The 26052-nt window shown below is 35.5% G+C and overlaps 1 protein-coding gene and 1 long non-coding RNA gene across 2 annotated transcripts; both read left to right on the top strand.

Moving 5' to 3' along the window:
* LOC116587757 lies at window positions 1-25792 on the top strand. Its single transcript, XR_004284625.1, has 3 exons — window positions 1-68; window positions 6993-6997; window positions 25771-25792. It is a non-coding gene; the product is annotated as an uncharacterized LOC116587757 (long non-coding RNA).
* GJE1 (gap junction protein epsilon 1) lies at window positions 18955-20766 on the top strand. Its single transcript, XM_032338329.1, has 3 exons — window positions 18955-18993; window positions 19687-19869; window positions 20371-20766. Exons 1-3 carry the CDS (start codon window positions 18955-18957, stop codon window positions 20764-20766), a joined length of 618 nt encoding a protein of 205 aa, XP_032194220.1.
* Window positions 25793-26052: the final 260 nt, after the last annotated feature.

The raw sequence follows: 26052 nt of genomic DNA, 5'->3' as shown, positions 1-26052 counted from the left end.
TGATAAAACTTTAGCTAGACTGACCAAGAACAAGAGAAAACTCAAACTGCTAAAATCAAGTATGAAAGGTCTTCATTTTTGTGCTTTCCCGAACACCATCAAAAAGGTGGAAAGATGATACACAGAATAGAATTTATAAATCATATATCTAGACTATATAAAAAGCTCTTACAACAAAAGATACCTCAATATATAGAAATGCACAAAAGATCTAAATAAACACAAAGAAGATACATAAATCCAAAGAGTTCTCCAAAGAAGATATAAAAATGGTCGATCAGCACATGAAGAGAAGCTCAATATTATCAGCCAGTGGGGAAATGCAAATCAAAACACAAGGAGATACCACTTTGTACCTGCTGGAATAGCCATAATCAAAAAGACAACAAAAACAAGTTTGGCAAAAATGTGGAGAAATTCAAATGCTTATACATTGCTTGTAGAAATGAAAAATGATACAGTCACTGTGGAAAACAGTCAGGCTCTTCCTCAAAAGGGTACCAAAGGTACCATATTACTAAGCAATCCACTCCTAAGTATTTACCCAAAAAAATTATATATTACACAAACGCTTTGCATTGTGACCACAGCATTATTCATAATAGCCAAAATGTGAAAACAACCTACATGTCCCTCAACTGATAAATGGATAAATACAATATAATATATCCATACAATGGAATATTGTTTGGCATTAAAAAGAAATCAAGTACTGATACATGCCACAATGTGGATGAGCCTTGAAAATATTATGCTAAGTAAAGCCAATCACAGAAGAGCACGTACTGTATGATTCCATTTATAAATGAAATGAAATGTATAAAATTTATATGCAGTGTCCAGAATGGGCAAATCTATAGGGATAGAAAACAGTTTAGTGGTTACCTAGGACTCAGGAGTTAGAGGGAAGGGGCTGGGAGAAGATATGGGAAAAGGTTAATGGATATGGGGTTTGTTTTGAGGGTGATGAGGTATTTTCAAATTGATTGTGGCAATGGTCACACACTATGAATATATTAATAATTTGATTGTACACTGTAAATGGATGAACGATATGCTGCAAATTAGATACCAATAAAGGTGTTAAGAAGAAGATGAAGAAAGAAGAGGAAAAAGTAGAGAAGTTTCCTCAATAGCTTATCACATTTAATGCTTAATCATGTATAGAAAATCTATGGACCCCGTAAGTTATGAACATTTCTAAATAGGGCAAGTAATTTGATGTAGGAAAGACATTAGGGTTCAAATCTGACAGCCAAGAAAGAATTCTTGGAGATGTCTTTGGTGCAAAAAAGTGGTTTTATTAAAGCACCGGGACAGGACCCACGGGCAGAAAGAGCAGCACTGGGGTCATGAGGAGTAACCTATTATATACTCAAGTTGGGAGAGGGTTAAGGATAGCATAAGTCTCTTTTTTTGGAAACAAGGTTTTCAGAACCTTGAGGGGGCTAGTTATCATTGGTAAACGGTCATTTATTACCATCTAATAAAACCTTAGTCATGAGACTCTTCAGATGGATATCAGTCGGCCATATGCTTGGGGGATGATTGCCAACACATATCTTGGGGAATTTAGAGATAAACAAAGTTTCCAAAGGAATTTTTATACACTAAATGAGACTTACAGGATCCTGCGGGGGGAGGAGGGGCGCTGGGGAGGGGGCGGGGAGTCAGGCTAGGATTGCCTTTTGCCCGTAGCAAAGTATTAAGTATTATCATTGAGGCAGTTGAGTCCCTAGAGGAATGTCACTCTGCCTGTTTCAAGGACTTGTCAATGGGCTACAGGTAGTAAGGAAATTTTTCTTCTGCCTTTTTTCCACACATCATAGTTCACATCTGTCTTCTTAATGACTTTGCTCCCATGGATAGATTAAAATAAATCATGCTCGGTTAGGGAACTTGTGGAGGCAGGAAATATATTAAATTATTCTCAAATAATCCTACTAAGAAGTTAATTGGCTGTCTTAGCAGACTCCTCCCATTGGGAAACTTGATCCTGTAACATGATCAAAGATCCTGGCTATGCCCACAAAATACTTGAATTCACTGCTGCATGGCCTTTACTTTGCATCATTACGAGCAACAAAATCTGGTACCTGGGAAGAGGTCATCTTTGTTGAGAAAGGGCAATGAATACAACAGTCATAATCTCTGATTTGAAGAAAGAAGAGGAGAATGTAGAGGAGGTTTTTCAGTAGCTTATCACGTTTAATGTTTAAGCATGTATAGAAAATCTATGGACCCCCTAAATTAATTGTACAATTAAATTATTAATATATTCACAGTTGTGTAACCATCACCACAGTATATAATAATGTTATTTCTATGAGTTTCCAATCATTAATGTTACTTACAAAAAGAATAACTCAATTTTCCTTTATGTAGAAGTCTCTTAAACCTTAGACATTTAGACGGAAGTTTTTTGAAGTAGTTTTATGCGTGGCTAGTTTCAAATAGGATTCACAAAAATGTGAAATTGATCACCTTATTCAAATTAGAACATAGACTTGGGATGAGATTGGTTTTTATTGGAAGAAAATTGAGCTTTGAAAAACTTAAGATACCGGAAATGTCAATGACCATATAACCTGTGTAGAAATGTGACTTCAGAGAATGCACATTAATATGTTCTTAGTAAACTCTGCTGAATTCTCCATTTAAAATTCAACTCTGTCTTTCCTGGTGAGATACCCCTCAAATAACTTAGTCAGAAGCCAGCAAGGCACTTCCTAATACATGAGCAGATGTTATTTGTGTAGCTTAATTGCTAAATTGACAAAATAAGCAAATAATTTCATCCTCTCTAGTTAAATTTCCTTATTCTGAAAAATTCACTTTTCATTTAATGCCACATTATGTCCAGTTTTCATACTGAATGTTTAGTAGAGCCACAGAACAAAAGGAACTTTTCACCTTGGAACACTGGGCCTAAACGTTGATCTGGTAAATAATCTGCCAAGTGTCCCTCAAAGATAAATAAGATTATAATTTCTTGGGAGTTAGTAGCTCCTAAAAATCTTTTTTGAAGTCCATATTCTGTGCTTAAAAAAATAACCACAATAGATTCATTTTTTTCCCATTCCTCCAGCATATGAATGGAAGAAAGTTCATAGGGGCAAATGACTAGGTTTAGTTTTCAGGTGAAAGAAGTCTCTTTATTTTTTTTTTTAAATATTATGAAGTAAAAGAAAGAATAAATATTATCTTCAAACTCAGTATAAAGAAGGGATTGAATAAATCTCTAAAATGATTTGATGTGGCATCAGCACTGCTCAGATGAGAAACAATGCCACCAGGCTGTTCTTAAACCCCAACATTCTTAATTACTAAACTACTTAATCTCCGTCTGTAGGAGGCGAGGATTCAATATTTTGTGTCTCATTAGCACCACCTGCTGAGTGCTGCTCACATTTTGTAAATCGCAGTTACATTTTTGTTATAATGTAATAAATGTAATGTAATGTAATAAAACCTTAGTCATGAGACCCTTCAGATGGATATAACAAAAGAATGACAGTAGAATTATTATATCTCCAGCATTTTCTTTTCATGCGAGCTACTTGAGTGTAGGTTCAATAGCCAGAGCAGTGAATGTCAGATCAGAAAAAGAATCAGCTTTAAATTTTATTTATATGAGTGTAATACTTAATTTGATTAATAGAGGCTTCACCTTGGCCAAAGCTGCCTTACCCATGTCATGAATTTATAATGTAAATTACATCAAAATAATACATGCAAAAAATATTTGCAAACCACAAAACATTAACAATGTAAAACATTCTGTATGATTTAACTCATATAGAGTTAAATTTAACTCATTTAACTCATATAGAGCCATTCATAATGGAATGACATTTTCTTTTTTTTTTTTTAAGATTTTATTCATTTATTTGACAGACAGAAATCACAAGTAGGCAGAGAGGCAGGCAGAGAGAGAGGAGGAAGCAGGCTACCTGCTGAGCAGAAAGCCTGATGCAGGGCTTGATCCCAGGATCCTGGGATCATGACCTGAGCTGAAGGCAGAGGCCTTAACCCACTGAGCCACCCAGGTGCCCCTCCAGTTTTATTTTTAATTTTTTTCCAAAATTTTTAAAATACCATAGCTGAATTTATGATACAAGCTAGACTACTACTTTAGGTTCACTTGATTTAAGCATTTGGAAAAACTGAAATACTTTGTTTTGCTGGAAAGAGATTTCCTACATTTGATGGTTTGGAATTCATTTCTTGTATCTTGTCACTTTTAAAAAACAAAAGTAAAAGAGTGAATCTTATGGTCTAAAGTCATATTTAATTTTCAGTTCTGAAAATGCATTGAATCTCATACACTAAATATGCATAAGAAGACTTCATTATGGAAAGTGGAGTTGGTGATTCAAACTTCTGATTTTGCTACAGCTGCTGAGTCATGAAGCACATGAAAGACTTACTGTTCCTTATGTATCAAGTTCATTGACTTTTGACAGTTGGTGAGTTTCATGAAATAGAATGACTTCCTGCAAAAGAAGTTCCTCTCACAAACTTTAGTTCTTTTACCATCTATTACCATCTACCTGTGGATCATGTCTGAAGTAATAAAATCATAATAAAAACCAAAACAATATAAAATCATAATTATCAAAATAAAAATGAAGTAATTCCATATGTCTAACTAAATGAATTCATTACATTCATTTTTTTTCAACTATATACATAGTACAGGTAGAACCCAGGACTGAGGAATCAAACAATGGTAATGTTGCTAATTTTCTTATCCACAGCCTCCAATTACATAACAAGCAGCCAACTGAATTTGGAAGCATCCAAAAATCTCTAAACATTCAAAGGTTTGTCATTTTTGCCTGAATTGTTCATTTTTATTTGAATGCTTCCCTTTCACATGGAGGTTTTCATATTTTATATATATAAACATAGCCCAAATATTAAAGCCACATACACTCTCCAAATGGAAATATATGAATGTTTAACAGATACCTTCCTTTGGCCCAATTCCCTCCTACATGCACATCTTCCCTGCTGTCCCTCCAGATCCCCCAGAGGTTTCTCAGCATGAAGAGCCCAATTACGAAGTAGGAAAAGTTCCATCAAAACCAATACACCACGCAGTTACAAAGAGCTCTGGAGAGGTTAAAAGACTGATATGAATTTGGCCCACTGCATATAACCTGCAGCAATATTACCAGAGAAGACAAGAATTTGAATGAGTCTAGGTTGGAAAAATAAATTACTTTGTCGCCTTAAAGGCAATCTCCATGGGTCAAGGCTAAGGTCTTTCTCTTTGGTGTTATATGGAGAATCATCTCTATCACTGTTTTTTCCAGATAACTAGGTGGTTTTGACATTTTTGTGGTCAGTAATCTGATATTTTTTCACAAATGGTCTTTCATAAAATGGAAAGTGTTCTCATTAGTTGAATGGGAATGTTTGATCAAACTAACAAATGTCTTTCTCAAAATGTATCATAACTTTAAATCAAGATCACTGTATTAATAAGACTGTTACCTCCTCATATTTATTTCCTGTCTCTGGTCTTATATTTCCATTCGTATCGAGTAATGTCAACAGCAAGAGAAAATAACATCTTAGTTCAAGAAATGTAGTCTTGTTAATATTTATTTAGGAGGTACTGATCTGATAATGATTATCAGTAAACATTTCAGTCAAAAAACTAAAAATGCATTTGTCTCTACAAAGATATTTAATTTCCATACCTGAAACTTTAATTCAAGGAGAAAAACAGACTAGCCCTGAAATTAAGGATGGTAGTGTAAAACATAATAATTATAAGGGTCATTACAATTTACCAATTGGGGTTTCTATGCCAAATATACAGCTAGAAAATCTACGTTCATTATCTCTATTATTATTCTTAGCAATAGTATGAATTTCATACTATTATCCCTTTTTCAGGGAAGAAAACAAAATCTAGAGAAGTAAAATAATATACCCAAGGTCAGCCAGCTACACAGTGACAGAAAAGAGAGCTGAAGCCTGGTGAATCTCTTCATTAAGCCCCACATTCTGGGAAGGAGCTCCATCTGCTTTTTCCTGCTTCACTTAGAGTTATAGTCTGCTCAACACGCTGTGCGCTTATGGGACTGTCTTTCCAAAGGGAATGGGATTTTCTAATTTGTTCAAAGATGTCAAGGGGCCTAGTATTAGCCTTGTGCATTGCGAAATATTTTGAAAGTTCGGAGGGAAATTTCTCTGTTGGTTCGGTTGGTCAGGGATGGAATCACAGACATAAGAAATTTAAATGTAGCCCCCCAGATGGATAGGACCTTAGTGGGGAAAATAAACAGTATGGTGGGAAGATAAAAATAGAGCACTTTTGGAAAGGATCTACATATGGAAAGGAAATAAGGCACATCTGAGGTATAGGAGATGGTCTGAAGTGGCTGAAGCATGGATTTTTCTAAAAGAATGGGAGAAGAGACTGAAAAGGCCGACTTGTGGAACTCAAAACCCTAAATTAAGGTGTGTAGACTATGGTCATTAAAATTTGGGAAGCAAAGACGATTTTGGAGGAAAACAACAAAACCATATATAGAACAATTACTCCAGCATTGGGTGTAGAAGCACTTGAGCCAGTAATATGACAATAACAAGACAGTATCAAACTATGAATACCAGACCTGAACTACACTAGTAGAAGCAGAGGAACAGGAGAGGGGAGATAATCAATCACTAGAAAAGCATTATTGTTCTTTCTTCCTATGACCTTCTTTTTTAAAATTTCTTACTTCTAGCATTTTTTCATGTAGGCATCAAGTTAAAACTCTGAGCTCTTTTGGAATCTGACGTAGGGGCAATGGTTGTGAAAAATTACCCAAAGATCTTGAATAGGACTTTCACAGAAATGTTAAATCAAAGAAAGAACTTGGATACCCGTTGCTCTCGACAGTTCCTTAATCTCACAAAAAAACTACATTTACCCAAACACATATACACATCTACACAAAAATACATCTTCAGCCTACAATTATTATAAGAAGCTGTACATAGCATATTTGGCTCCAAGGGGGTGTGAAGAGTTAATTAAAAATCTTGTTTGAAAACAGAGAACTTCAAGGATTTCTATCCCGTAGAGTCTTTTATAAAGGACTCAAGGATAAATTACTGGAACCATTCATCTACTTAAAGTCTTGAAACCCTAATAGGTTGTTGATGCTTTTCAGTTCCGAAAAATCAGCAATCCATGAAAGGTCTCTACAGCGTATCTGTGATACCATTCAATTGCAAATTGCTCTGTCTACTGACTCCGGGGAATTTACCCCAGCAAGGTCTTGCTTTTTCACCAGACCTTTATGTGTCATTTGATAACTGATGAGCAATTTTCCACTCAGTATTATGAGCTATTCTTTTATTTTCTTATCCATTTATGTTTCTATTCATAATTCAGTGTTACATATTTTTAACAGCTCTGTTGGCACAAAATCATCTTTCAGCTTATTGTTACTGTAAATTTTAATCTCTGTTAGGCAAATAACCCCATAATCATTATCCTTGTCCTTAATATAATTGCTTTTAATAAATTAACTTCTAACATTATCATGATTAATATTACTAAAAACCTGTTACCTCACCCAAAATCCCTTTTTAATTTTACAGATAGAAAGTGCTATTAGAAACTTGCCGCCACACAAAGTCATCTTAGACTATTTGTATCCCAGTAACAATAAAAAATGGTAGTGGTTTCCATTCACTGGAGTGTCCAAGAATGCTAGCGATGACAAGATCATTAGATTTTCATAGGATCTTTTAATACTTCTTGAGAAGTTTATACCCCTAACGTACAAAGTTGGAAAAATCACTCCTTCTGAAATTATCAGAGAATATGCGATGGTTTTAGTTCATATGACTCATAAAACTCAAATAATTATAGTTAGTAGCATATTAATAATGTCATCTCACATATGGTTTCATATTTTACTAGCTCCAGTACATTTCCATCCCAGCATCTATATTAACATTTTAAAGATAAATTAGCACATTCCAATACTTAATAAGTAGGAAATCATAGAAAAATGGCCATTAAATTTTCTTTATAAAAAGAAGCAAAGGTGGTTTATATATTAGGTGTTCAAAACAGAAAAAGGCATTAATCAGCTTTCAAAAGCTAAATTTGTCTCAAGCTCATTATTATTCAAAGCAATGAATTTTCCCTGGTAACATGTCACAAAGGGAATAAGGAATGGAAATTCTAATGATAGCCCAACAATTTAGCACAAGGTTTTAATTCAGTAATCTGGAGTTTGTGCACATCAGACTAAATATATACATGGAAGTTTGATTCTATAAGCATTTCATAAATTAAAGGAATGCAATGTTTCAAAAATACAAAATATGATACAACATAAACTAAAATTAAGCAGCAGTTAGAGTACCCTACCATGCCAAATATACAGTTATTAATTTTTCCCACTTTGAAGATTATGATAGAAGTATTTACAATTTCTCAGTATGTCCAACACTAAAAAGTTACAACAAATTGATGACTTATGGAACTTATGTTGATGAAAATTGAGTGAAATCAGGGATAAGCACCAACAAAGGGTAGTATTAAGCATAAGCTTTCTGAGTTTGACTCTATAGCAAATAATTTGATAAAAACCATTTGCTGTCAGGTTTGGGCCTCTCCACAGATACCTGGTTCACAAAAAATAAAAAAAAATAAAACTTGGCTTGCACAAATTTAATAATTCAGTATTTTTCAGAAAGATGAAAATAACCTCCAAGTAATAAATCTAAAGCATCGAGTTATAATGTTGTAATGTTCACTAACTTTTAGCATTGAAATAATTTGAAATCACATGAAAACCTGAACATGTTGAAAGGTTATGCTAATATATCTATATTTGTAGTCATCACTAAGTTATTACCAAGAATATTAATCATGGGTACATAGCCAAACCTGATGCTAAAGTTTTTCATTTGCTGATGGCAATTTGTGGTGACTTCAGATAAGAGCCCTCCAAAATCATGTTTGTAAGATGCAGGTTATTTCATAATGAAGAATTTATTCATTGACAAATTATCATAATATCCCCTCAGGTTTATCTAGGAATCATTCTTAGGAGAAATGCCTATGACTAAAGATCTTTTGGGATATAATTACTATTTAAAAATTGTCATGGGGACTAGAAGCTTTTGGGAGGTTAATGTGAATCTGATGGCCAAGAAATATTCCCTCTTTCGGCAGAGCTGAGGGAGAAACACATTGGCTGCCTACAGCGTTGTTATTATTATTATTGTTATTGTTATTGTTATTTTAATGTCAGGGGACGAGTTGTTCTAACTACTGCATCCCCTTCTACATTTTCTCCATATACTTTATTCCTCTTTAAGGTCAGGTACATCAGGCTTAAGATGTATTCAGGAAAACATGCTCAATTTTAAAAGGTGAAACATATCCACATTCATTTGAAAGGCAGAATATGCCCGACTGCAAGCTAACCCCAACCCATCTTAACAGGCTAAAATCAAGCCTGAAAGGTATCCAGCTGATCTGAGTAACCTACCTGCATGCCAGGACAAATTCTAACACCATTGAAAGGAAATCAACAAAATACAGCAACCAACAAAATGTCAGCAATTCATTTAAAAATTAAGAGGCATACAAAAAACAGGAACTTATAAACCGTAATGAGGGAAAAAATTGATCATTAGAATAGACAAACAAGGACACAAAACAGCCATTAAAATATGTCTCATCGGGCACCTGGGTGGCTCAGTGGGTTAAGCCGCTGCCTTCGGCTCAGGTCATGATCTCAGGGTCCTGGGATCAAGTCCCGCATCAGGCTCTCTGCTCAGCAGGGAGCCTGCTTCCTCCTCTCTCTCTCTCTGCCTGCCTCTCTACCTACTTGTGATCTCTTTCTGTCAAATAAATAAATAAAATCTTTAAAAAAAAAAAAAAAAAATATATATATATATATATATATATATATATATATATATCCCATCTACCTTTAAAATGGTACAGAAAAATATTAACATGATGATTTGAGAAATGGAAGATTAAAAAAAGACTCAAATCTTAAAAAGGGTGGGGGGTAAGGGGTGTCTGGGTGGCTGAATCAGTTAAGCAGCTGCTTTCTACTCAGGTCATGAAGTTGGGGTCCTGAGATGGAGCCCCAAGCCAGACTCCCTGCTCAGTGGGGTCTGCTTTTCCCTCTTCCCCTCCCCCTGTTTGTGCTCTCTCTCTCTCTCTCTCTCTCTCTCAAATAAATAAAATCAATCCATTAATCAATAAAAATTTTAAAAAGACCCACATTCAACTTCTAGAGCTGGATTGGCCCTAGAAAGGTTGGCATGTTTTTTTCTTACATGGCCAGATGGTAAATATTTTAGATTTATGGGCCATATGATTTCTGTCGCAACTACTATGATCATGTAGCACAAAAGCAACCACAGACAATACATAAATGAATGGGCATGATTATGTTGCAATAAAACTTTATTTTACAAAAACTGTGGCTGATCCAGGTGCTACAGTTCATTGACCCTTGTCCTAGATAGAAATATACAGTATCCCAGATGAAAAATGTCCTGGGCAGGATTAACTTCAGTTGAGACTCTGTAGAAGAAAATATCAGTGACATTAACATAATAACTATTCACAGTGAGAAGCAGCATTCAGAGAAAGGATCAGATACCATATTAAACACTCTAGCATCTAAGTAATTGGAGTCCCAGAAAAAGAGGAGAAAAGGACAAAAAAATGTTTGAAGACATAATGGCTGACTTTTCCCCCCAAATTTGTTGAAAACAAATCCATGATCCAGAGAACTCTACAAATCCCAGTGGCTGAGGAGAATGAGGTTTTGAGTCATTAGCTAGTTTTCCTGAGGCATTTTCATCGCAAGCTGTGATTCAAATTCTACGTTCACTGATTCAAGAACCCAAATTTTTACCTATTTGATATACTTCCTCTCAAGTTTGATACAATGAGTCTAGTCTCCATCACAAGAGCAAAAGTGGTATTTATTGAGAAATCAACTATGTGTCAGACATTGTGCCAGAAATTACTTCATATATTCTCTTATTAATTATAGCATCTTTGGGGTAAGAGTTATTTTCTGCACTGTAAAATTAGAAAAACTAAACTTGTACAGTTAACACAAAATGTGTAAACAACAACCATAATGGTAGAAAAGGACACAAATTCAGGTGTCCTGGACTCATAGACTGTATTCTTCTAGGGGCTTGACTGTATGGCTAGAGCATCTGAAAAAGAACTAAGGCATGTGTGTTATATGCCTAGAAACTGTGCAATATAGGCCTATTGGAAATATGAAATGTATAAATTTGTTGATGAAGAAGTAAAATGAGGCTTTCAATTTAACCAGTAGGTCAAGCAATTACTGGTAACATACAAATTACTCACAATAGTTCTCACAGCAAGTACAATAGCTCCAAGTATGGTTATAAGACTTAGAATCATAAAACCATATGTGAAATTATTTACAGATTGTGGAATCCAGTCTATTCCTTTCAGAGACACGGAAATGCAACCCAGCAAGTTAAATCATTTGCCTAAAATAACATGATTGGTTATTGACCCTTTCCACTAAGGCATCCCCAGTTCCATTCCAGAGAATATAAATTATTCATGCAGAAAGACAAACCCAATTTTGGCAGGTCAGAGATTTCAGTGAGATGTGAATTGGTTAAGGATTGTGATTTATGAATTGAGGCAGCTGTCCGGATTGCCTTATCTCAGCTGTCCTTCTGTGAAATCTACTATTGGGAGTACCTAAATTGATCTCTATTTTATCCCATTCAACAGTCATTGGATATCTCATGAGGAGAACAGTAAATTACTGTAACACAATGCAAAACTCTGAGACTCAAAGGATGCTAGAGAAGAAACTTATGAAGAGATTATTTCTCCTTGTTTGCCAGATGTGAAATAAGCCGAGGTAGTTTGTGACCATACTTTGAAGGATTAAACATAAATCATGCTTTATTTTAAACATATTGAGCACGATACATGTCAATCACATACATTTATATACACACATGCATATATATATGCACAAGCACACATGCTCTACTATACTATAAGCCCAATGAAGGCGGGGGCTCTATTATTCTCACACATAACACATAACAATGTACATAGCAGCTGATATTCTAGGTATTCAATATTTACTGGTTGAGTGAAAATGAATAAGCACAAATACGTAGAAAAGAATAACTCTAAAGCAAAACCTGTGACTTGATTTAAAGTATTAATTTAGAGCAGATTGTAAGTAGTAATAATGAAAAATATTTATGGGCTGTTACGTGTTAGCCATCCTGACCAGTGCTTTTCTACAGTTATTTCATTTGGGTCCTATCTTGAGTTGTGTGCAAAATTAGAGGTTTTTCCCTTTCTGGGCTAGACCACACAGGTCTTCAATGTTTTTAATCTAAGAAATTTTAGGACTCCAAGAATATCTGGCAAAAGATTATACATGACTCCCATAGTTTAGAGCAGTGCCAGAAAATAGCAGTAATCAATAAATGTCAGCAATTTGTGTATGCATCTGTATGTGTGGTGTGTATGTGTGTGTGAAAGCACTAGTAATATTAACAGTAGAAGTAGAAAAAGATGTGAACCTGTTTTCACTCCTCTGCTAAAATGAAAAGCTTTAAGCAAGTTTAAGCAAGCAAGCTGGTGCTATAGTTTCAAATTCAGGGCCATTTACTCAGGAAATTGATGGAGGTAACCTATTCATTTTAAAATCTTTGGAGCTGGGAGAGCAGAGGTATGTTTTAGTAATTAAATTTACTCAAAGCTTCTCTGGGCTTCAGTCCCACTTGTCTTGGGATCTTAGTAGACTCTAAAGGAAGAGACACACCCTCCCAAAAAAGATCAAACAGAGACAGAGAAAAGACATTGAAAATAAACATACATATTTCAAAGTTACTGAAAGAATAAATCTTAAAAGTTCTTATCACAAGAAAAAAAATTTTGTAACTATGTATGGTAACAAATGTTAAGTAGATTTATTGTGGTAATCATATTGAAATATATACAAATATCAAAGCATTACATTGTACACCTGAAACCAACATAATGTTATATGTCAGTTATACCTCAACAAAATTTTTTTAAAAAGTGGGATTTGCATGTTATTCATTCTTCCCAAAAATGTTCTTCATGGCCAATACAAACGTTCTTTAGGTTGGAGAAAGCAGTGACTCTTCCTTTCTTAAAAGGGATAATTAACTTAACATTCTGTAGTCTGAATAACTAAAAAAAAATTAATAGAAAAAAAAGATGATTCGGGGTCTCATTAAACACAGGAGGAATGGTTTCCCAAATACTTTTAATAATCTTCATACAACAACCCTGTGAGGTAAATACTACCATCAACCCCACTTAGAGAAACTGACACTCAGAGATGGTAAATACTTTTCCCGAGATCTCAAATCTAACCGAGTGGTGAAACAAGGGTCCAAACAGGTTTTCTGATTCCAGAGCCCATATGTTCTTCCTCCTCACACGGATACCAAATGAGAAAGAAATTTAGCTGACATCATTTCTGGGGAGTCATTCACATTTCTCAAGTACTCCCTTGGCACATATTACACTGTGTTAGTTCTCTGCTTGGCTTTTCCTCTTCACATTGAGAACAGGCCAGGGAAATACAAAAATGGCCAATCTTCACAGAACTAATAACCCCTGAGATTTTTGCAGGAGAAAATAAGAAACCCAGACTTATTTTCCCTTAATTCCTCATGTTTCAGGGTCCTAACAATCACCCCAATAATATTCTCGTGTGCCTACAGCTCACCAGTTAACAAAAAGCAATTCATTCACTATCTTTCACCCCCTGGTTTTGCCATCTACTAACTGTAACTTTGGGTAGATTACTTACACTCTCTGGGCTTCACCTGTAAAATAGACATGCAAAAGAACATATCTCACAGAGTTGTAAGAACTCTGGGGAGATAATTTTTTAAAAATACTTAATAGCAGATAGAAATCATCCCATAGGCTAATATATTATTATAAGAGAGTTTTTTCCCATCTACTCTAGTTCTTCTCATATGCTTTTCACATCAGGAAAGAAAGGCTCAGTGGACAGCATACAAGCATGGCCCCAAACTTTAGTTTTCAATAATTGATTCTCTAGGAAGAATGTACATATCTTTGATTCCCAATTGCATTTTGAAACAAACAAGATTCTTGAATATTATATTGTCTCACTTAATGCCCCCAGTCATGGGGTTGATTGTAAAATCACTATACATTCTTTACCTCCCCGCATCCCTGTCACTGGAATATAACTTCAGATCTTCTTACTAAAAGCTGGAATCGCCATGAGCCTTGCTTTGGCTGGTGGGACATTAGTAACTCTGAAGCAAGCAGAGGCTTGACATGTTCTTGCACTTTTGGCCTTTTCAACTCTCTGTTTTGGAAACTCTATAATCCCCACCACAAGTAGAAGTCTGGGCCAATCTTCAGAAAGACAAGAGACATGTGCCTTAGTCACCCAAATCACTCTGGCTCAAGTCTGCCAACCTCCAGACATGTGAGTTAAGTCACCCTGGATAATCCACCTGGCAGCTGACCTGTTGACTAACCGTATATGCATGCAAGAACTCAGTAGAAATTACTAAGCCAGTCCAGGCTGGGTGAAATAGTCTCCTAAACCACAAGTGAAACAAATACTTTCTATTTTGGCTATTAAATTTTAGAGTGACTTGCTATGAAAAAAGTCTCAACTGATACAGATATTGAAAATATTGGTACAAAAAGTCACACAGGGGACACCTGGGTGGCTCAGTGGGTTAAAGCCTCTGCCTTCAGCTCAGGTCATGATCTCAGGGTCCTGGGATTGAGACCCACGTGGGGCTCTCTGCTCAACAGGGAACCTACTCTCCGCACTCCCTCTGCCTACCTCTCTGCCTCCTTGTGCTCTCTCTCTCTCTGTCAAATAAATAAATAAAATCTTAAAAAAAAAAAAAAGGTCAGACACTACAAGAACAAACCCTAAAAATGCAGTAACATCTTCAGTAGGCAGAAAGTGGAAAAAGGAACAAAGAAACTATTACCAAAGGCAAGAAAAGCAATGTGAAATTCTTAGTAGAAGCTGGAAAAGCATTGAGAAAATAACTGTAGCAGGCCAGAAATATGGTGACTCTTATAATATGAAGACAATCAGCACAATAGTCACGTGAAATAACATGAAAGATTAAAAAAAATACTAATGAAAATCTGGATTTGGCTAAGAAATCCAAAAAGAACTCTAAAGGTAACAGGTTGGTACTCCTAGCCACATTTTTGTTTGTCTGTTTGTTTTGCTTGGTTTTTTTTCCTAGCCACATTTAGTAAGGTATAAGAAGAGAACGATGACCTAGTGAAGGGACCTAGAGATGAAATTGCAGGCAAAATTTGGGGAAAATATAGAGGGATCATGGGAATTCTTTTTGTTTTGTTTTGTTTTCTTTCTAGTGTCCCTGGCAAGTAAAAATTCCTAATGTAAGACTACAAATAAAATCAGTAGTATGACTATAACATTCTTGGATAAACCTCAAAATATTTAAGACATGACTAATTAATATCTCATTAGACAGAAGTTTTCTAGAAATCTTTAAAAGCATGGTCTCAGAGACGTTTTATCCTTTCTTAAAAATAATTGAGGGTATAACTCTTTTTCAAACTAAGTGCATTAAAACTGGTACATTGGAAACTAAAAAAGTGATTAAGAGAGCTGTACCAACAAACAAAACAAACAAACAAAAGCAAAACAACTACTAGTTTCAATCAAATGGATAATATTAGTCAAACTGTAAAAAAGCCTTCTGATCCTCCACATTTCTAGCAGGAGGCAGTCTAAGGAAGTTACTCAGTTTCAAATGCAACCATTTTTTAATGAAAAAGGTTAGATGTTTTCAGCTAAAAACACAGATGATGGAGTCGCAGACTTTGACAACAATGCACCAGGAAACCACTTTGATCAAGAAGTACTGTACAATAGACTGGGGAGCATCTTTCAAAAGTAGTACTAGGGCTTAAGCAAGGGATATTCAGTGCCTTCAGAATAGGGAGAACTGGCATTATGTCCTATGCAAAATTTCAAAATTGCTATGGGCCAGTAATAGCAGTGTGCCTCCTGTTCTCCCACACTGCAAGTGGAGGTGTCAGAGTTCTTCTATCCCTGTATCACTATTGTGCATTAACGTTGTGTGGAAGAGAACTTTTGCTTTTCTTTCTTTAGATTCTGGCTCCTAAGGAGCTATATATCAGCCACATTCAGATTTTCATGTGATGCAAATCACAAAACCTTGGATTTCAACCTTAATGTTATGATTGGATGAGACTTTTACAATGCTGAAATGAGGTGAAGATATGTGGGAGAGACATGAATATGTGTCATCAGAGGGCATATTGTTGTAGAACATAAAATCAGTCACAAATTATTCCTGTCTCTGTACCCATACCTCTGCAATCTGGCTGCAGGTCAATTGACAGGTAGTAGCTATTTCTTGAATTTGGGCTGACAGTGTAACTTGCTGTATCTAATGGAACATTAGTAAACGTGAAGCAAGTCGAGGACTAAATAATGCTTGCGCATTGGGGATTGCCCTCTTTTGCTGCTTCTAGTACTGTCAGCTGTTAGCATATAAAGAAGTTCAGGTTGTCATCCTAATTAATAGTCCTATCAATTGCCAAACGTGAGACCAGAGTCACTACAGCCACTGTCTTAGCTGGTGAGTTGACCTCACATTTGGAAGGTAAAACTGAGCATTCATCATTTACTTCTTAACATTTTCCCTTTGGAAGACAGTTGTCCACAGAAATCAGCAGTTTTGTTCTGCTCTTCTCATGCATAAATCTTAGAGAGGCAGGAAGGTACTTCATGTGGGAAAGGCAGTTAGGATACAGCACTGATGAAGCCTGCACCTGTGTCTGGCTAAGAATCACACTTTCCTGAGGAGATAAACCACGTCCCTCTTCCAGCACAATCTTTATGGTAATGAGAGTATAATAAGGGTGACATTTTGGTTTCTATGCACTTTATACTTTTGTCTTATGGCTCGATTGGATCATAAGCTATAAGGGGAAGAGCAGTATTATTTATTTGGTTACCATAGATCCCAACAATGAAAATGAAACTGTGTTTCTACCATTTACATATGCAATTAAGGTTCAAGCTAATTTTGTTCATCTCTGAAAAAACACAGGAAGACTTTGATGATTTTAAATGTTTGACCCTAGTGTTTGATGGTCTAAACAAACACATCCATTATTGCACATGGTAGAAGTCAAAGCAGAATTCCGCCCATGCAAAATATAGTTTGGTTTTTGGAAACTGCTTCATAGGCATCAGTAGACAGCAAATCTGGAATTCTGTTTCTGCGAAGATGAGAATATACAGCAATTTCTGTCATCCAGTGGCTCTGAGCGATCATTACATTGTCCACGTATATTTCCCCTATCCAGTACAATACCCCGATTCAACAAGGCCATGGCCCCTTGCCCATTGGCTATAATTGCATGGGTTATACAGTCACTTCTCCATTTGCTAAGGAAAGCAGTGAAGTTGTTTAGAGTTACAACTTTCACAGATCACAAACAAAACAAAGATGAGGAAGGCAGGTGAATAAGCAGATTTGACCCACCATTGTCTGTACGGAAGCACAGGTGGGTAGAAGATATTATACAGATGGATCAGTTGGAAGGCAGCTCCTTGTCTGTTTTGGCTCCTGCTCATCCCAGCACCCATAACAATATCTAGCACTTGGTGTATTTACTGAGGGACAGAAGAGAAGGCAGGATTGTTCACATAATTTGTGCCAGATCCTGGTCTCATCCTGGTTGGCAGTACTCTATCTTTTCACTCAGAAAAGAGATCTAACTGCGGGTTTTTCCATGTCCATGGTAAGCATTCAGCAAAAAGAAAAATATTACAATATATCAGTAATATTCAGTGCTGTAATAGTTATCATAACCTGTGTTATGGTTTTTTTGTTTGTTTGTTTGTTAGATTTTTATTTATTTGACACACAGAGAGAGAGAGAGATCACAAGTAGGCAGAGAGGCAGGCAGAGAGAGAGAGGAGGAAGCAGGCTCCCTGCTGAGCAGAGAGCCCGATGCGGGGCTCTATCCCAGGACCCTGAGATCATGACCTGAGCCGAAGGCAGAGGCTTTAACCCACTGAGCCACCCAGGCACCCCTGTGTTACGGTTTCTTAAATGTCCCAGAAATTAATCCTATTCCATGAAAGTAAACAAGAATCAGGAAGATTTCCCATGTAATTTTCTTTTCAGACATACCTAAATGGAGGCAGAGGGGAGGATCACTAAACATTTTGGAGAAAACTCTAAGCTTAAAAATCCACCCATTAGGGGCGCCTGGGTAGTTCAGTGGGTTAAAGCCTCTGCCTTTGGCCCAGGTCATGATCTCAGAGTCTGGGGATCGAGCCCCGCATCGGACTCTCTGCTCAGTGGGGAGCCTGCTTCTCCCTCTCTCTCTGCCTGCCTCCCTGCCTACTTGTGATCTCTCTGTCAAATAGATAAATAAAATCTTAAAAAAAAAAATCCACCTATTAACATATAGGCGATTCTCAGGTAATTGAGAGGCATTGAGGGTTCAGAGCTCCTGTTAGACTGGCCTCTTGCTTTGCTAGCACTCCTGTCTGGCTGGCTGGCTCTGCTGACAGTGTGAGTCAAGGGATTATTACAGTGACCACATGCTCTCCGCTTTTCTTTGTTTTTGTTTTGTTTTGTTTTGGGACAGAGATAGGGAAGTTGACTGGGGCCCCAGAGATCTGAAAAAAAAAAAAAAAAAAAAAAAAAGAGGGGGGGGAAAAAAAGGAGGGGAGAGAAATTTGCAGTGGTAAGTGTTTTCTGCTGTAAGAGTCATGAGAGAATATGAGTTTGATTCTGGCAGACACGAAGTGGCAATGTGGGTCAAGAATTAACCCACAGGGATGCCAGGCTAACAACTTCTGAGACATGTCTTTGAATTACATCAAAAACTTCTATGAAGGATGTGTAAGTATTATACAAACAAACAAACGAAAAATAATTGTTGGAGTCTTGTCTTGTATTTTAACCTGATTTGCATTAAGTGTTGATGAGTAAGAATCTCTACATATATGGAGAATAATATAAATATCAACTGTATGCTTCAGAATATTCTGAATTTAAAACTATAACTAGAATAATTCAGGAACTACATTCAGCTGTTAGTGTTTTAAAGTAGCCACTCTCTTCTCAATCTGATAATTAAGAAGTAGAAAATAAGCTGTAATGACAATTAAATAAACATCATTTGGTTGTTGAGATAGTGTGCATACTAATGAGTTTAATATTAAATTTATTATCTAATTTTCTAAAAGTGGTCCTAGATATTCTAAGATTCTCTTGGTTTTATTGCAAAAGGATTACAAGGATAGGAAGGACAGTCATTGAATTTAGAGCTTTTTAAATATTTCCAAGATCATACATTTGATCAGCAACATGTCTTTATTTGACTGTTAACATTTCATATTTTTGGAGTGCGAAGGGGTGAGCAAGCTCATGATACAGAATTTGCATGGGGCTTAATGAGGTCTGAAATTCTATCTTGCTTCAAAAATTCATGAATCTTAAATATTTTAAAATGTGATAATGAAAACATCCTTTAAAATGTACTTCTTTAATGTTTGTTTTCAAACCATCTTTCTCTCCTAAAACCATTAACAGGTGAAGCCTCCAACTGTGATCGGTCAATTCCACACCCTTTTCTTTGGATCAGTAAGAATGTTCTTCCTTGGGGTGTTAGGCTTTGCGGTCTATGGGAATGAAGCTTTGCACTTCAGTTGTGATCCAGACAAAAGAGAAATAAATCTCTTCTGTTATAATCAGTTTAGGCCAATCACTCCACAAGTAAGTTTTTCTGTGTGCATATAAACCTTCCTCTACATCAGATAAAAACTGTTTCCTTTTTAAATGTAAAAAAAAAAATCATAATAAGATGAAGAATATTCTGACAGATATTATTTCTAGAATTATTACTTGTTCTCTAACTTGTTCTATGTTTCAGGTAAATTTGAGTTGGTCAAGAGTTTCCTTCATCTCCAGAATTCTGTTATCTATTGATGTTACAATTATACCCTAGTCCTGTAATCAGAAAATGGAAATTAGGTAGCTACTAAAATAAAATACTTCATTATTATTCGTAATTGGTAGTGATGACAGCAAAATAGGACTACATCTTAGTAATTAAAGATGATCAACATCACTATCTTCCTTATATTATTTTTACTCCTCATAAGACTTATGAAACTTGGAATTGTTAAGTTTGCCTCTGTTAAGAGTCAGTCTCTTTCATGTGTTTTTTGGTAATAGGTTGACTGATTTGACTAAGATATTTCTGACATACTTTAGGTGTTCTGGGCGTTACAACTAGTGATTGTCCTGGTTCCTGGAGCTATTTTCCATCTTTATGCTGCATGTAAAAGCATCAATCAAGAATGCATTCTTCAAAAGCCTGTCTACACTGTGATTTATATCCTCTCTGTTTTATTAAGAATCAGTCTAGAGGTGATAGCATTTTGGCTTCAGATTCACCTCTTTGGTTTCCAAGTTAAACCCCTTTACTTGTGTGATGCTGGATCTCTTGGGAAAAAGTTTACTATTATAAAATGCATGGTGCCGGAACACTTTGAGAAGACCATTTTTCTCATTGCAATGTATGCATTTACTGTGATTACAGTAGTATTATGTGTTGCTGAAGTTTTTGAGATCATATTTAGAAGATTTTGCTTTCTAATCAGGCAATGATGAGAAGGGTAATTACTTACTGTCATGCCACAATTCTTTACCAATCATTTTTAGTCAGTTCATCTTATTCAGTGAGTGTCTCAATTTCAAACATAATTTTAAACTTACCTCAGTGTGTCTGAACTTCATGTCTAATATAAAACATTATACTAAGTTCTGAGGCAGGTATTCCTGAACAAACATTTCATTCTATCTTAATTTTGTCACCTACTAGAAAATATACACAGAACTAATGTTAACTTTTTAAAATAAAATCTTTACAGAGTTCTCTCACACAAAACATCTCAAATAATCACAGTATTTTGTGGCCAGACAAACTTTTATTATCCCTTTTACACAAAGTGGAGAATTGAGTCTCAGAGAGGTTAATGTATATGCCCAAAGTCATATAACCACATTAGAATTCAGATCTCCTAAATGTAAAGGCTGAACCCTTTTGATTAAACTTTGAGGGTATAATTATATTTGCATTCATATAAAATGTTACTTGTTTAAGCACAAAAGTTGTAAATTAATTATTAAAAGTCATTCTATAGTTTGATCACTAACTTAAAGAAATGGAGTAATTACATTTTTAATATTATATTGTTTTCCTGACCATTTTAACATTAAATGATATGGTAATATAGCCAACAAATAAATTTAAAATGCTATGGCAAATATTGTGAATGGTTTCCTTGTTTCTTGTCGGAAAATAAAGAAAACACCTCTTACAGATATCCTGATAACTGTAGCTTTTATGTTCAAGATTATGGAACTAGAAAACTATATTTATATTAAGTTAGACTTCCTGAAGTGTTATGAAATCATTTCAGAGAAATTTATACCAGCTCAGTGTATTCTTTTAATCTGCTTGTCTTACCAATAATCACCTTTATATGACATCATTTAAAATCTTTATATATGGGGGCGCCTGGGTGGCTCAGGGTTAAAACCTCTGCCTTCAGCTCAGATATGGTCCCAGGGTGCTGGGATCGAGCCCCGTATTGGGCTCTCTGCTCAGCAGGGAGCCTGCTTCCCCTCCTCTCTCTCCACCTACCTCTCTACCTACTTGTGATCTCTGTCTGTCAAATAAATAAATAAAAATCTCAGAAAAAAAATCTTTATATATGACTGCCTTATACTGACGCCTTATTAGCAAAGAGAGTATAGTCAGTCAAATACTGAGGTTTTCAAATTTTTCTTAAGCATTGTTCAGCCTATGTTTAATGTCATGAATTCTAGATTCAGGATTTTAAGTCGTTGAGGCTTTTTCCACATACAAAGCACAGGAGAAGAGCCAACTTATTTTCATTCAACAAAGAGATAAGTATCTGTTATTGAACATGTACTATACTAAGAGTTCCTAGACAAAGATAACCAAGATTTAATACCTTTATATTTAGTGAGTGGTCCAGTGGCATCTTAAAGAGTGCTTACTGTGGGAAGAGCCCACCCTGAAAAGAAGAAGTATTTATTCACTGTCTTTGTTTAGAATCACTGGCCCTATGTGCTAAGAAACAGCAACAATGATTAGTCCCCTTTATTATTATTGTCAAATTCTCTGTAGATAGCACATCTTTTATTGCCTGTGTATTGCTTTCACCAATCCTCCCATCAACATAAACAAGTTTATCTTGGATCTATTCTCCTGCACCTTTAAAAGTAATTTTTTTATTTGGTGCCAGACAAGGTATGTTTTACTTTGTTGGATGCAGGATATTTTTGTCTTCCCATAAATATTCTTAAACTTTATTCTGGGGCAAGGTTCATTTTCTTGGAAATGGTTGATCCTCTGAGCTTCCTTTTAAGTTTTGTTAGATGGAACCAGTGTAGCTCTTACTGAGGCAAACCCTTTCTGAGTACTCTATCAGATGATCCTTTGATATTTTGGAAATGCTACCTTTCCACCACTCTCAAAATTCTATCTTCAAGCTGGTTGATTTTTATTTATTTATTTATTTAGCACAGGACAGTCAAGTTTGGGTGAGATCCCTCTTCTGAGTTACAGACTTGTCCTGGATCCTCACATGGTAGAAAGAAGGTGAGGCAACTCTCTGGAGTTCCTTTTATCAGGGCATTAATCCCATTCAAGGGGGTCCTACCCTCATGATCTAATCACTTCCCAAAGTTCTGACCTTCTAATACCATCACATTAGGTATTAGGATTTTAAAATATGAATTTCAGGGGGGACATAAACACTCAGTTTATTGTACTCATGGTTGCTATATAAATTGCTGTAGCTGCAAGAAATAGGTCTGTATTTCTCAGAGAAAGAAGGGAGAAGTAATACAAGACATTGTCCTGGTTTGTCTCCTAGGATTTTTCCCAGGGAAGATCTTTTTTTCTCCCTTGACCCTCAAAAACGAATAGGCTTCCTCTTAATACCATTGCCCACTCATAGAGAAACAATAATTTATTCTTATTCTAATTCATCCTCCAGTACCTTGTCAAAGTATGACTCTTTTGTTGTTGTTGTTTATTTTTATTTTTGTTTTTTAAAGATTTTATTTATTTATTTGACAGAGAGGCACAAGCAGGCACAGAGAGAGAGAGGCAGGCACAAGCAGGCAGAGAGAGAAGCAGGGGGGAGCAGGATCCCTGCTGAGCAGAGAGCTCGATGTGGGACCTGAGATCATGACCTGAGCCAAAGGCTGGGGCTTAACCCACTGAGTCACCCAGACATCCCTGTTGTTGTTTTTTAAAGATTTTATTATTTATTTGACAGAGAGAGAGAGAGAGAGAGAGAGAGAGGGATTACAAGCAGGGGGAGGGGTAGAGGGAGAAGCAGGCTTCCCACCAAGTAGGGAGCCCAATGTGGGACTCAGTCCTAGGACCCTGGGATCATGACCTGAGCCAAACGCAGATGCTTAACAACTGAGCCACCCAGACACCCCCAAATTATGACTCTTTGTAAAGAGATTTTTTACATTGGCTGTTGTGTGACGCAACTAGTCTCAATCATGTGTGCATCTTGGATAATGTTTCTTTCAATCTTATCAGCAGTTCTTTTCCTTAAAAGATATTTAAAGATGTTACACCAAGCAGGATTCAGCTGGATACCCTTTACAGATCTCTGGAGCTCTCTTGCTTTACAGGTCTCCTGCCCAAGATACCTTGTCCTGCAAGATACAGTCTCCTTGCCCCCTGGACTCTATCTCCTTGCTGGACAGGCAATGATGGCATTTCTAAGTCACCACAGAAACCCTGCTTACCTCTGCTTCTTTTCAGCAAACAGTACAGGTTGTTATGGTTAAAGATACAGATCTGGTGAGAAAGCTGATTTGGATAATCTTTTTAATTCCTTACTGATCCGCTATTTTATGATTTCATTTTGTTGGTAACTATATCAGGATTGTTAGCACAGCTACATACTCATGAATAATAAGTGATATATATAAATGTGGCATTTATGCAATGTAAATATGAAATATTTATAAAAATTGACTTTTCCATCCAAAATGTAAACATAGTAAAAATTATTAAGACTGTCAATATTTCATAAAAAGCTCATGGATCAAACAAGGTAATTTAAACTGTAGTTTTTCTGTATTTATAAATGAATAGCAGTCAGAATACTACATATTAAAACCCATGATATAGGACCATGTCTGTAATACACAGAAAATTGACAGTTGAAAATACATTTATTATTAAAAAGAAATAGTAAATGTAATTTAAAAAGTAAAAGAACTTCAAAATAAAACTAAAAAATACAAAAATACTCTAATAAGAATAAAGATAGAGAATACAGTTAATAAATTCAAAAACAAACATAAAAAACATAAACTATAAATACAAAGTAGTAAAGGAAAATAATAATAAAATAGACAAATTCGGTGAATCAAAGTAAGTATGAAATATACTATTATAACATTCTTGCATGTAAAGTTGTATGTTATCACCTGAAGTATACTGTAATAATTTAAAGATACATACTTTAATCTATAAGATAACTGGTAAAGCAAAACAACAATATTTGGGCTAAAAAGATAACAAAAAAAGCTAAATAAAATCATAAAATTAGTTAATTAACATTAAATTAATCCAGAAGATGACAAAAAAGAGAAAAAGGAAACAAAAAATGATGGGGCAAATTGAAATCAATAACAAGGCAGTATCTAAATCTAAAAATATCAATAGTAACAATAAATATAAAAGGTCTTTGCACACCTAAACAAAAGCAAAGATTGTCCGGATGCATTTTTTTTAGAAGCCTGACCAATTAACAAGAACACCACTTTAAATATTTTTGAATATTTAAAGATTTATTATTTAGACCATTCAAATATTTTACAAATAGATAATGAAAATAAAATGGAAAAGGATATATCATGCAACAGCACAAGAAAGCTGAAGTCGCCACAATATGAGGAAACCCAAGTAAATTTCAGGGCAAAGGAAAATGACAGGTATAAAAGAAACATTTAATAATGATTAAAGGATAATTTCATTAGGAAACATTCTAAATGTTATGTCACCAGTTAAAGAGCAACAAAATATATTAGGCAAAACCTGACAAAATTCAAAAGAGAAATAAATTCAGTTACAATTAGAGATTTCAACACCTCTCTCTCACTAATCAACTGACAAACATCAGAAAGGAGAGGGAGTACTTACACGTTACTAATAACTGACTTGCCCTTATTGATATTTAGAGAACATTTCACCTTACCAGCAGATTACACATTTTTATTCAAGTGCATGTGGAACATTCACCAAGAGGGACTCTTTGCTGGGTCATAAGAAAGTCTGAAGGAATGAAATCATATGGAGTATGGGAGCTGGTCACAATGGAATTAAACTAGAAGTTAATAAAAATAAGATATCAGGTCAGGAATATGCACAAGTATTTGAGAAACTAGCAATATCATTCTATTAATCCATAGTTCGAGGAAGAAATTATGTGGAAAATTGAAAACTACAATAAACAAATACTAATGCAAACACAGTTTTTCAAAATTTGTGGAAAGCAGCTAGAAGAGTAATCAACAATATTAGAAGTTGTAAATATTCTATTAGAGGGGCACCTGGGTGGCTCAGTGGGTTAAGCCTCTGTCTTTGGGTCAGGTCATGATCCCAGGGTCCTGGGATGGAGCCCCGCATCGGGCTCTCTGCTCGGCAGGGAGCCTGCTTCCCTCTCTCTCTGCACTCCTCTCTGCCTACGTGTGATCTCTCTCTCTGTCAAATAAATAAATAAAACCTTTAAAATGAATAAATAAATAAATAAATATTCTATTAGTAAAAATTAAGTTATAAGATGACTTAAAACTCTCAATTTAGGAAATTATAAAAATAATTTAAAT

The sequence above is a fragment of the Mustela erminea genome, chromosome 4 (genome assembly GCF_009829155.1).
Source record: "Mustela erminea isolate mMusErm1 chromosome 4, mMusErm1.Pri, whole genome shotgun sequence".
In the NCBI taxonomy this organism is placed as follows: domain Eukaryota; kingdom Metazoa; phylum Chordata; class Mammalia; order Carnivora; family Mustelidae; genus Mustela; species Mustela erminea.
Note: the sequence above shows the minus strand (reverse complement) of the source record. Positions and strands in the feature narration are given on the sequence as shown.

Coding starts and splice junctions, on each gene's coding strand:
- GJE1 (XM_032338329.1), top strand. CDS start 18,955: ATGTCTTTGAATTACATCAAAAACTTCTATGAAGGATGT. Junction 18,994..19,686: donor AAAACTTCTATGAAGGATGT/GTAAGTATTATA, acceptor AACCATTAACAG/GTGAAGCCTCCAACTGTGAT. Junction 19,870..20,370: donor TTAGGCCAATCACTCCACAA/GTAAGTTTTTCT, acceptor GACATACTTTAG/GTGTTCTGGGCGTTACAACT.